Source organism: Haliaeetus leucocephalus, unplaced genomic scaffold (genome assembly GCF_000737465.1).
Source record: "Haliaeetus leucocephalus isolate CR32 unplaced genomic scaffold, Haliaeetus_leucocephalus-4.0 Scaffold362, whole genome shotgun sequence".
Classification (NCBI taxonomy): Eukaryota; Metazoa; Chordata; class Aves; order Accipitriformes; family Accipitridae; genus Haliaeetus; species Haliaeetus leucocephalus.
In genome coordinates this window covers 9,514,990-9,526,623 of record NW_010972798.1, presented here as the reverse complement: position 1 = coordinate 9,526,623, position 11,634 = coordinate 9,514,990, and the positions used below count along the sequence as shown (strand labels likewise).

General features: G+C 46.2%; 1 protein-coding gene across 1 annotated transcript; it reads left to right on the top strand.

Moving 5' to 3' along the window:
- The first annotated feature begins 2,432 nt into the window (after nucleotides 1-2,432).
- Nucleotides 2,433-11,634, top strand: UTS2B (urotensin 2B). Its single transcript, XM_010573076.1, has 5 exons — nucleotides 2,433-2,628; nucleotides 4,898-4,999; nucleotides 7,954-7,991; nucleotides 9,340-9,433; nucleotides 11,178-11,634. The coding sequence occupies exons 1-5, from the start codon at nucleotides 2,505-2,507 to the stop codon at nucleotides 11,201-11,203; spliced, it is 384 nt and encodes a 127-aa protein (XP_010571378.1). The 5' UTR covers nucleotides 2,433-2,504; the 3' UTR covers nucleotides 11,204-11,634.

The following is an 11,634-nucleotide window of genomic DNA, read 5'->3' as shown; positions in this document are numbered from 1 at the left end:
TTTTCCAGTTTGATTGTGTTTGATTACCTGAAGTCTGTATAGCTTTATGAAAAGAGAAACTTCTGCACAAAGAGGCTTAGACAGACTAGGACTATGGGAGGTAGAGATGGAGCTCGCATCTTCGTGTTCTCACTATCTTTGAGTTCTAGACACAAGTGCTCGGTGGATGATGTGGAAGACATTATCACTGAGTGAAGTAATAGGGAGAATATGGAGACTTATGTTGTTTTCCTATTGAGAATAAAATAGGTAAGAACAATAAAATGTAATAGTATTTCCAGCACCTGGACAAATGGGCTAAAAGCAAAGGAATTTTCCAGGTGGGAAACTTACAGAAGCCCAACAACTGCGAATCAACCATCTTGTAACTGCAACAAATGCAAAAAGTCCACTAGCATCTGGCAGTGGCTCTTGGGCATCTATCCACCCACCCACCCACCCACTCACTGAGAGCATCCAACCCCCGCAGCATCCAGTAATCTCCCTTCTAGTATGTAAATGGAGAATGGCAGTCCCTCACCTTCACCAGGGCCCTCACTTGAAAGGACTGGCACACTCTATATGTGAGTTGCTTTGGGGGCTGAACAGTTGCAGTGACGCAGAACTGAAGTTTCTCCACAGTGAAAGAGGAAATCCCAGGGAATAACTCATCTTCCTGAAACAGCCTGCCAATAACCCATGATGCCTTATAGCCAAGGGTAGGAAAAAATAGTCAGAGATCTGTAGATTCTGCATAAACTTATATGAGATGGAGAAATCCACCTTCTGTATCAAGGCAAAACAATTTCACAGCAGATCTCAAGACAGACTGGTAGGGACCTGGAAAGCCAATTAATACCAAGTAAAAATGGACCTGACCTTCCCTTAAGAATATAGTTTTAAGTCAGAGCTACTCTTGCCCACCTGGGACTCCTGTGCAAGGTGGTGCTCATCAAGTTATGGCCTCTGCTTCATGGGGCTGCTCACCTCTGACCAGTTTGAAACAGGCAGCTTAGGGAGACAGAGGTGGCTGTAAAAGTGTTCCCAGTAGGACATAGGTGTCCTTCAGTCCAAACAGAACTTTGTGAAGACGGGGAGTTGACCACTGGTTCACAAGACTGAGGGAAAAGATAAGTTTGGTTTATTTGTACGTATTATATCTGCAGGGAAAATTTTGGAATATTTCCTCAGTAGAGAAGTATTCCTTAATGGAAGCATCACACTCATTTTCATAGGCACTTCTTGCAAAAAATCTGAGCCTCTCCTCCCCCATTTTTTAGTAAAAAGTAAATATTAAAAGGGATATTAAAAGGCTAGTAATTCTATAGTTATCCAAGGTGCACAGCAAGTTGTAGGGAGGGCTGGGGACCAGAAGCCAAATGCCCAAACATGGAAATGATATTGTCTTTTAGTTAAGATGAAGTGCAGGTACCGTCAGCTGAAGCTACGTTGGGTAATCTGGCGTGATGTGGTGTCAAAGAAGCACACAAAGTGAGTCACTAGGAGTGTATGTACAAGTCAGAACTTGACCAAAGTGTAGTACAGATGATTCAGTTCTGCAGAAGAAGCAGAAGTGAAGAACGAAGTTTAGCACTGTTACTATTACACTAATTTTCTTGGTAAGGTTGTAACAGAAGACTAGTAGCAGGTCCCTGATCAATAGTGATGGACAGGCAGCAAACAGAAGCCAAACCAAGCTGTAGTCATGACCTGAGAAGACATGGAATGTGTGTGATGTGCCTCAGTACTTCACTCTCAACTAATAAAATATGGCTGTGTAGCCAGAACCAGCATCTGACCTTCCACTTCTTTTTTTCGCCAAGAAAAAAACTGAAGACAGTTGCCCATCCTTGATGTATTCCATAGCTGCTGCCAAATCTGCACTCCCCCACTCAGACATAATCCCAAAATAGGGTGTGATGCCTTTCCCGTTGACAAAGGCATAAGTCACGGTGAGCAAGACACACTCAACATACTCCAATCAGTCAAATGAAAAGAGCTCTCCCCCTCTGTTTCCCACCACTTCAGCACTCATTATATCTCACATTAATTAATATAGGCACTAGGAAGTGAGATGATAAATTACGAAAACCCATTAACCTGATTCTGTCCAAACTGATGACATACGGCAACTTGAACGTTAGACAAATCTTCCTTGCTAATGTGGGAGTCCTCATGTCTGAACATCATTAAAGCAGCAGCCCCGAAAAAATATTTTTAATGTATGTACGTATGGAATGTATATCAATGTGCGTGGACAGTGCATGCCTGTGGGAACATCAGAATTCATTAGATCAGTCTGATATGAGATGTATTGAACAGGTTCCATCTGACATCCGTTACTGGGTTGTTCTGTCCACTCCCAAAGGAGTGAATCATATTGACAGGTTGAATTATATCTCAAGAGATATTTTTCTCCCCTCCTCCAAAGGCCATTTGCAATCACAGCACATCCACTGCCTCTTAAAAGTGAGCTCATCTGGCACTGGGTTGCATTGAAGTCCTCCACCGTGCCTGAAGGAAGAATGCTTTTGGGTGGTGGGAACGTGGAGAAGATGTGGTCTGTCCAGCTGTTCCTTGGAGTGCTAACCATCTTGACCATCACTGTGTATGTCCCGTCTACACATGGAGAGCCTTTTTTACTACAAGGTAAGCTGCAAAACAGACTAGATGACACAGGTAGGTAGCTATCTTTTTGCTTTGCTTTGCTGCTTGTCATGGCCAATGCAACCCTCGCTTATCTGTGAAAGAAAATAAAATGAACCTTGAGCTATACTAAGCAATCAATTAACATGGGTGCTACCCAGAGACCTGTTCATATTGGCATGAGCTAAAGCTGTCCTGGTCTGCAGCTGGTCGTATGACACATTCTGCTAATCAGTAAAAATATCAGATCTGGTGAAATCTGGTAAGGGTAGCTCTTTCTCTCCCAAAAAGAAAATTTCCAAAGAAAAACATTAAAATATCAGAGAGTAGCAATTCCAGTATGTACCATATGAGATTTGACAGCTCATAAATGTCAGTAGTAGGGTGCTGCTGAACTTTTTTTATTCACAAAACTTCTTTTTATATGTTCTTCTCCCATAATTTAAATTAATCTTAGCTTGAATTTATTCTGCAGGGAGATGTCAATCATTAATCTTCTTTCTTAAAGAGACTTAGCAGTGGAGTAAAAAAAAAGAGCAGCTAAATATAGGCTTGAAAATAACATTGCTTTTCAAATGATTTTTTCTCTTATATCACCTATTTATTTTTCTAATGACAACCAAAACATTCCTGAGGCCACTCTATCTAAATACTGCTTCTGTCTAGTTTTTACTCAAGTGTTTATAGTGGTTTTTTTCTGTAGCAAATCCCCCAAATGACTAAAAATAGCTATTATAAAATCATAACTGTCTTTCAGACTTAGGAATGAGGTTTATAGCACTCCACGCTAACTACAAGTTTTATACACTGTGTAGCTCTGCTAACTCCCTCGGGTTTATTTCTAGAGATCACAATCAGGACCAGCGGCTTCAGCCGCAGTGTGAGGCAGGGTTGAGTCTGGCCAAATACTTGGAGCATCACTTTGGCCAGGGCCCCTCTGCTTCTGCAGATTTATGTGACTTGAGCTAATGGAGCTGATTCCCACATACTCTTGAACGCCCTTACGGCTCATCTGGTACAATGTTTTGTCTCACATGTATAAAAAATAATTGCATTCGTCCCATCACAGCTATGTAGGGCTGATGGCTATATGACACCATTTTCTCCTTTCTCACCTCCTTGAAAGGAGTGAGCAGAAGTCCTAAAGATCCTGGAAGAAGAGAAAATAAGACTTTCTGCATAATTTCTTAGTATTTTCCATGGATTCTGTAGGCATGTTATAGGGCTTTGTAGGGTGTGGGGCAGGGATGTTCAGACCAAAGATTTTGGGGAATGGCCATTCTTCCTGTCAAGTCTGGCATCCATTCTGTAATTCTCAAAAAAGAATGCAGCATTCAAGTTTCAGATGATTCTGGAAATCTGTTCAGCAGTGCTGGGAGGGTCTCAGAGCCTTCAGGGCTCTGATTAGTTCCATCCCATGCATCCATCGGTTTCTGCTGAACCCTTGCCCTTCACAACCATTCATTTGAGGGCATAGCCACAACCACTAAAGCAAAACCACTGAGAAAGTTCCCTAAAGGGACCTCATAGAGAGGTCCAAATTGCTTTAGGACAGCAGCTTGGGGAGGTTTTTCCTGGAAGACAGAAAAATTCTGCATGGCCTACAGCTACTGTAAAAGTCTTCCTCAGGAATAAAGAGGCTTGCTTTAAACTCCCCCACGCTTTGGCTCTGTTCAGGAAGAATCCTTTAATACCACTGGCAAGCAGACAGAGCAGCCCCAAGGCTGAGTGAGTGCTAGAATAGACTGCGAGGCTGCAGGGCTTTTCAGATGCGGTACCCACACGTCAGCCCTCACGAGGAGTGGGTTCCCACCTCTGTCAGCCCCGGGAAAGTGGGTGGTGTGAGTGGGGGGAACACCTGCAGTTTTGAGAAGAGAATATCTCGTGGGCTGCTGTCTGGCTTTGCGGAGGCAGCCGCTACATCTGCCTTGCAGAAGAGGTCGGGACTGTCTAAATCAAGGTGATGTCTCCAGCTCTCTGCAGCCAGCCATGCCGATGAGGCTGCAGTGAGACTGGCCAGCAGCCTGGAGCTGGCAGGGAGGGCTTTCCCATCCTGCACCTTTTCACTGTGCAGCCCTCGCTGCCTGGACATTTTATTCTGTGCTCACACATCTTCCTCTTCCCTCGAGCTCCTTCCACCCTGACGAAGTGCTGACAGGAGACGTTTTCCTTCCACTTCTTAACCTTCTTAATTTTTCTTTTAATGTTGGGGGCTGGACAGTCCATCCTGTTGTCATTAGAGATCGAGAAAGGTGTGTTTTATGTGCTGCAGAGAACCGGGTGCTTCCGGAGAGAGAAGACACAAATCATGAGGACACACTGCTGACTCTGCTTCTTAATAAGAAACTTGCATGGCGGAGACCGGAAAATATTGGTAAGTGAAGGGGATGGGAGATCTCAGCTGCTTGAACCTGTGTTTGCATGAATGCAAGGAACCTGCTCCTCAGGTTCCTCAGAAATATCAACTGCTCAGAAAGTGGAAGCACCCGGTATGGTGCCTACATGTGATTAGTGTTAGATGTTCTCCATCATGGGGCTCCTGGACCTGCTTTTCCAATGCGATGTAAAGCTGCCCCAAACCACACACCCTAGATTCTCAGACACTCGACACTGAGCTGGTGAGGGAGCATGTACGTGTACGTAAGTTATAACAGGAAGAGATGCTGCTGAGTCCCCGTGCCCCCGCTATCCCTGAGACATTGTGTACTATGCCTGGGGCATGGGCCAGCCTTGGGAGTCACCTCTCCACCCCCACCCCATACAGCCCCACGTGCTTTTGCGAGACAGCTCAGTGTCTTGCCGGTACGCTAAAACCAGCAGCATCTTGTGAGCACACGGGGCAGTGGGGCAGCATCAAGATTTTGCAGAGAGAATACGGCTGAGATCCCTTGGGGTCAGGTGTAGGTTGGGACAAAGGTAGTGGGACCTCCTCTCTGAGCCTAAGCCCCTGCTGCTGCTGGAAGAGGTTGAGACAACAAGGTTTTCCCACACGGTGGAGAGGCCAAGGACAGGCCACGTGGAAGCTTTTCCTGTCCGTGCTCTGTGAACAGACACCAAATTTCAAGCCACCCGCATGTGGCTAAACTCAGACCTGCTGAAGATAAGCTTGGGCTTTCCATAACACTACGCACAGCGATCACAAGTGCCATATAGATTACAGGGGTCAGCTATTCCCACGGCCACTGCAGCCGGGGGAGGGTTTGGGCTGTATGTGGTGGTCTCAGAGCAGGAAGCTGCCCTTCCCTGTGAAAACAGCCGAGAACGGGGCCAGGCAAAAATTCTGTTATGAAAATCCATTCATCAAAATCACTCAGTGCTCTTCCCCAGCCCCTTGTTAATGCAGTGAGGCAGTGGTTAAACAATCCTGGGACAAATAAACAAACACAAATAAATCAAGTCCTTATACTAACAAAGGCATTCTTCTTGCAAAGGGGATGCATTCGAGAAATAACATTTTTATGATTGGTTTACGGATTATTGCACTTATTACTCCTAGAGGAAAGGCTGCATTTTATGCCAGACAATTGAATATAATGAATCTCTGAGCAGAGCACAGACAGAGGATTTACAGCAGGCAGTTTCTCAAGGCTTCATCCATAAATTAACTTCCTTCCCCCTGCCTGAGATAATCTGTTCCAAATTTCGACCACTGTTCATTTTCTATTCATAGCAGTCATTGGCCAAGCTTACGGTTTGCGGAAAGTCAAGCCAAAACAGGCACTTGAAACTCTGAAAGAGGTAAAAATGTGTATAGTGGCACTTTTGACTTGTAGATATGCAGGCCTGGCTGTCTTTACCTTGTGGATATGTAAAGACACGCTTAAGAGGAATCTACCTGAGGTCATGGCTGGCAGTGCCAGCAAGAGAGCCCCCACGTCCTGACTCTCAGCCCATCCCCATCCACAGACCATCTCTCAAACCCAGCCCTGATGTAATGGATTTACTTAGGAACTGCTGCTTTTTCTGTTGGATGAATATCTGTCAAAAAATATTCAGGATTTTTCAACTGAATTGTTTCCTTCTCGAAGGAGAAACTGAGAAGGCAGTCATCTCTTTCTTGGCACCCTCCTGCTTGGTTTCAAACGTTTTAAAAAAAAGCCCAAGTCTGGCGATGTGTCTGTAGGCTGAAGTCATATCTGAAATCAGGGGGAAATATGTCCTAAATCCCCTTGGAAATGCAGACCAACGCCTGTGGCCATGTTAGGAGCAGACAAAGGAGGCAGCTCCGGGGCTGGTTTTTGGCTTTCTTGTGGGGCCCAGCAGAGACACTTTTTAGCTCTTTCCTGGCTCCTCTACTTATTTTAGTGCATTTTTTCCCAAACTGGCACTTAAAACCAGCTGATCACTTTGCGTTCCCCTGCCAGGAGAACTGCTGTAGTCCAGTCACTCAGCTTTGACTGAGCTCATTCTGTCATGGTGCTGTCCATTGTTTCATCTATTTTATTAAAAAAAATTAACTGATTTTGACATCAGTTTGAGTCTGGAATAAGACACCTCAGTCCTCAAGAGGAGTGAGATTAAAATCCCCCATCACTTCCTTCAGCTTTCCCTATTGCTAGTCCAGGACTTTCCCAACTCAGCTGGAGGTTTTAGATCCCATGCATAGGCACCTAACTCTCCCCTTGTCCTGGATGGGATATCTTGGGGCAGTTCATTCATCCATCTGCATTCATCCAACAGTCTAGTACAGTACTGCTCAGCCTTGAGATCTCTCAGTCTGACCTGTGAAGCTGGTCCTCAGGTCCCTGTGCTCCCCTAACATTTAGAATTGTGGAATCCATGCACTCGCTGCTATGTTACTTTTCCTGTTGAACCACTCTGCCAACCCTGATGTTTGCTGACTTATAAAGCAGTAAGTTATGCTAGGCTAAATCTGTGTCCTCTGACTTCTGCCTGCATGGGTGATGTGAGGATAAACAAGTCTTAAAGGAAGCAATGGGCGTTCATGTAAAGGGCCAGTGACAGAAAAGCCAGCATTAGAGATTTACTGTTATCAGGATAAAAATTAAAAAATAGCAAAGAATTTCACCCGAGTTGGTGTCACACAGTATGTGACCTTGTTGGGCCAATTCCCCTAGAGCCTGGTGAACGATAAAGAAGCCTCCCTCATAATGGAGAATTAGGGTAAAGTCCCATAGAATTCAGCAGCAAAAGCCTGCTTTTCTGTCACTGATTCTGCTACCATAGATTTGGAGATCACTAACAGGAATTAAATGATAACTAGGTCTTTTCTTGTCAACCCGTGAAGAGGTTAAATTAAGAAACTGTTTTTGATTTGGGCTTTGGGAAGCAATGCAGATACTGATGTTACTCTCTCCCTTCTCACAGACTGGGAGCTGGCAAAGAAATTTGAAGAGCTTGAACAGGTGAGAGGAGCAAATGCACAGACACATATATACATACGGTTGTATGGATAGCTAAACAATTGTGCATACTGTCTTTATGCCCTATTCTTCTATTTTTGCGTGCTGCTACTCTTCATCCTGCTGCTATAATGTAAGCATGTATCACACAAAGAGAGAAGCAGAACCTGGGCTAAATGGCTGCACAAGCTGGAAAAGATAAAAAAAAAAAGAGCAAGGCTATAGACTAGTGCAATAAAAGCTGAGGCAGCTCCGAGTGAAAGGCCAGCAAAGGCCAAGCCAGGAAAAAAATAAACGCCAAAGGAAATCTCCATGGAAGAAAAGGGAGGGCGAAGAGGCGGTCATGCTGCCTTCCTAGGCATTATATCAGCTGGCTGCACTAGGTAATGGGTTGAAGTTAGAGGGATAGCCACTGCACACTTAATTCAGAATGATTTTTGTCTGGGCTCTTTAGTAGTAAAGGCGGCCCTGCCCAGGGTCAGAGCCCTGCTGTGCTGAGCAGAGTGTGCACGCACACAGATAGCAAGAGGAAGACCCATACTACACCCAGTGCCCAGGAACAGGGAAAGGTGTGCAGCAACCTTGATATGCTCCCACTGTGCCCCAAACCCTGCAAGCAATGGAAGCCCTTTTTCATCTTTCTCAGGCCAGGTCCAGTGGTACGCATGGATCCGGGAGATCCTGCTGGGTTCCACTTGGCCCTTTTCACTTCAGACTGAAAAATCACAGTGTGGCATGCCAGATGGGAGGCTGCCAGCTCCTACCCTAGCCCCTCAGTCCAGTGCTGAGGGACATTAAGCTCTGGCTTCCTGGGAGCAGCATTGCCAGAGCAGAAGTATAGATGATGGCTGTAGATGTTCCCAGTCTACTAGAAAAGAGCAGCTACAGATGGAAGAGAAATACCATGGACTTTCCACATTAGAACCAAGGGAAGTTAGCAAGAATGGGGGGGGTGTGTGTGTGTCAACGCAGAGCAATGGAGAAGCGATGCTCTCTGCTGCAGTGGCTGGATGCCTAGAGACCTCTGACTCGTAGTGGTGCAATATCCTTCTACACAGCTTCCTCTCCACAGGGGTTTGCACCCTGGGGTGTGGGGGGGAAGAGCAGAGAGTGTCTTCACTGCTGCCACCAAACAAGCAGCTTAATAGAGGAGGACATGAAGAGGTGTGAGTGCTCCAAAGGCAGCTCCTCCTGGAACGGTCCCACTCCAGAGAAGACCCTGTCCTCCCCAGTGATGCTGTCAGCCAGGCTGCCTGTACCTCCTGCCTCTAAGCCGCCCTGTGCTTGCCAGCATGCTGTGGAGCTCCTCACGATGGGGCATTTCTTTACTGCTGTGTTTGTTTTTAAACAGCTGGAGAAGTTGAAGGATCAGCTCTCAACTGAGGAAGGGTCAGAGGTGGCCTATGCCTTGGAAAGTCTCTCAGCATCCCAGCCCAAAAAACGTGGTAGGTTTTGGGTTAGAGCCCTGCAGCCATCCTGTCCAGCTCTCATCTCCATGGCTTCCTTTCTGCAACAAAGGCAGTGACAGTAAGCATGCCCCAAATATGCTGAAAAACAGGTTGGCAGCTTTTCTAGCAGTCCTGGCCCTCTTCTGTTAATGGCTGGCTGGTGTAGCAGCTCTTGAGAAGGACTGTGTACCTAACCCTGCCTGCCGTCAGGGCAGATACCTGGGTCTGCACACCCAGGACCTCACTGGAGGCAGTCAGTGTTGCATCCCTCTTTTCACAGAGGAACACGGGGTTATATGAGCAACGAGTGCCTGTCCTGGAGGGGGTGAGTTCTGTATGAACACATCACCACAGCGCACCCGTCGCTTTGCTCTGGGCACAAAGCTAGTGCTGAAGGCATAATGAGGCATGTGGGCTGCATGTGTTCCCCTCTGCCAAGGTCACTGCCTCCCTACAGAGAAAAAAAGAGCACTTGTTTGTGCTGCTGAAAAGCAGCTAAAAAGGATGTGGAAATCAACCAAGAATGCAGAGAACTAAGATCTGATAGGTCCCCTAGTTGGTCTCCAAGCTTTGTCCAGTCTGTATCCAGTGAGTCAAGAGCATATCGCACCAGTGGTCCTGCAAGACTGCCCCGACAAGCACATGGACAATGCCCTTCACGCTGGCTTTCAGTGGATTCCTCCACAAAGCAGGGGCACCTGTAAACCAGAAGTCACCGATGACAGATTGGGCCTAAAAACAAAAGAGCTAGTTCTGCCTTTATCCCACATGCTCTGTGCATGTGCAAGCTGACAACCTGCCAGACGGGCAAGAGAAAATCCCTTTGTGCAAGGCTTGCTTAAGTACTTAGGTGATCCTTAGACAATCTGCAATTTATAAGCAACCCTGGAGGCTGTCATTAACTTGGCTAATCTAATTCATGCCCCCACCATTCTGGAAGGTTCAAATGTAGATAAAACTACTTCCCCCTGCCAGGTTTAAATCAGATTCTGCCAGAAATTAAAACAGAGAATCTTTGCCTTCATCTAAAGTCCTTCCAGTCTGGGAGGAGCTCGTGTTTCAGCATGAGCACTGCTGATTCAGTAGAAACTTTTCCCAAGATCCTGCTTTCAAAAACCAGGTAGAAATCTCTTCTCATATTTGAGAATAGGAGACCTACGCAGGATTCAAAGAACAGGGCATGCTGGTGATACAGCTATTTTTTCCAACACCAAAATGTGCATACTTCCCTAATCTAGTCTCCTTAGGAGATCTCACAGAGATCAATGTTGTTTGCAGGACAGTTAGCAGCAGAGTGACAGAGTGACTGGGTTTTAAAAAAAATTGTAAGGACCAGATTCGGTCTCTCCAAGTCAGTATCCTGCTCTTCCAGTCAGCCAGAGGTGAAAAACCCTGCACACGCCTCTTGAGGCAGCAAAACTGCTGGCCAGTAGACAAGAAAAAGCAGATTCCTGATATTGCTGAAGTAGAGCAAAAGGAAAAGCAAACCCTTATAAATCAAGCAAAACGGAAACAACTTTTAGACCCCTTATTTACATTATATGCGGCTAAAAGAAACACCTTCTAGAGGTGTTATATGAAGTCAAAGCTGGTTATTGAGATGTGCCCAGAAACCACAATGCTGGCCTCACCCCCTAACTCTCTCGAGACATGGAGCTTTTGAAACCCACTCCAGGGCTAGAGCAGGAAGCTGGAAAAAGTCCCTTGGGTGCTAACATCCTTCTCTTGTATCTCTTCCCAGCCTGCTTTTGGAAATACTGCATCTGAAGGCTTGCCAGGACTGGAGGATGAAGATGAGCCCTTCCCCAAACTTACTTGCTGGGTATTGATGTGTTAAGAGTTTGTTCTGTTCTCTCATCGTGCTGCTAACTTGGATGCCATCCTCCACGACCGCACCGCAACCAAGTCTAACAGGGACCGTGACAGGAGCTGGTAGCCCACTACCACTCTTCACTGTTCCTTCCTTCCAGGTTTAACCTACTGTCATCTTCTACTTGGAAGATGCTTCCCCACTTTCCTTGCTGTCCTGCGCGTGCCACTCAGTCTGCTGCTGCTGTACACTCTTCCCCTTCTCACCAGATCCCCCGAGGCACCAAACACTCACTCAGTTCCCCTGAGCTTGGGCCTCTGCCCACATCTGCAGACGTTGTTCACGGTGGTGTCTGGGTTCCCCGTCGCCTCCTACGAGCAGGTCTGCG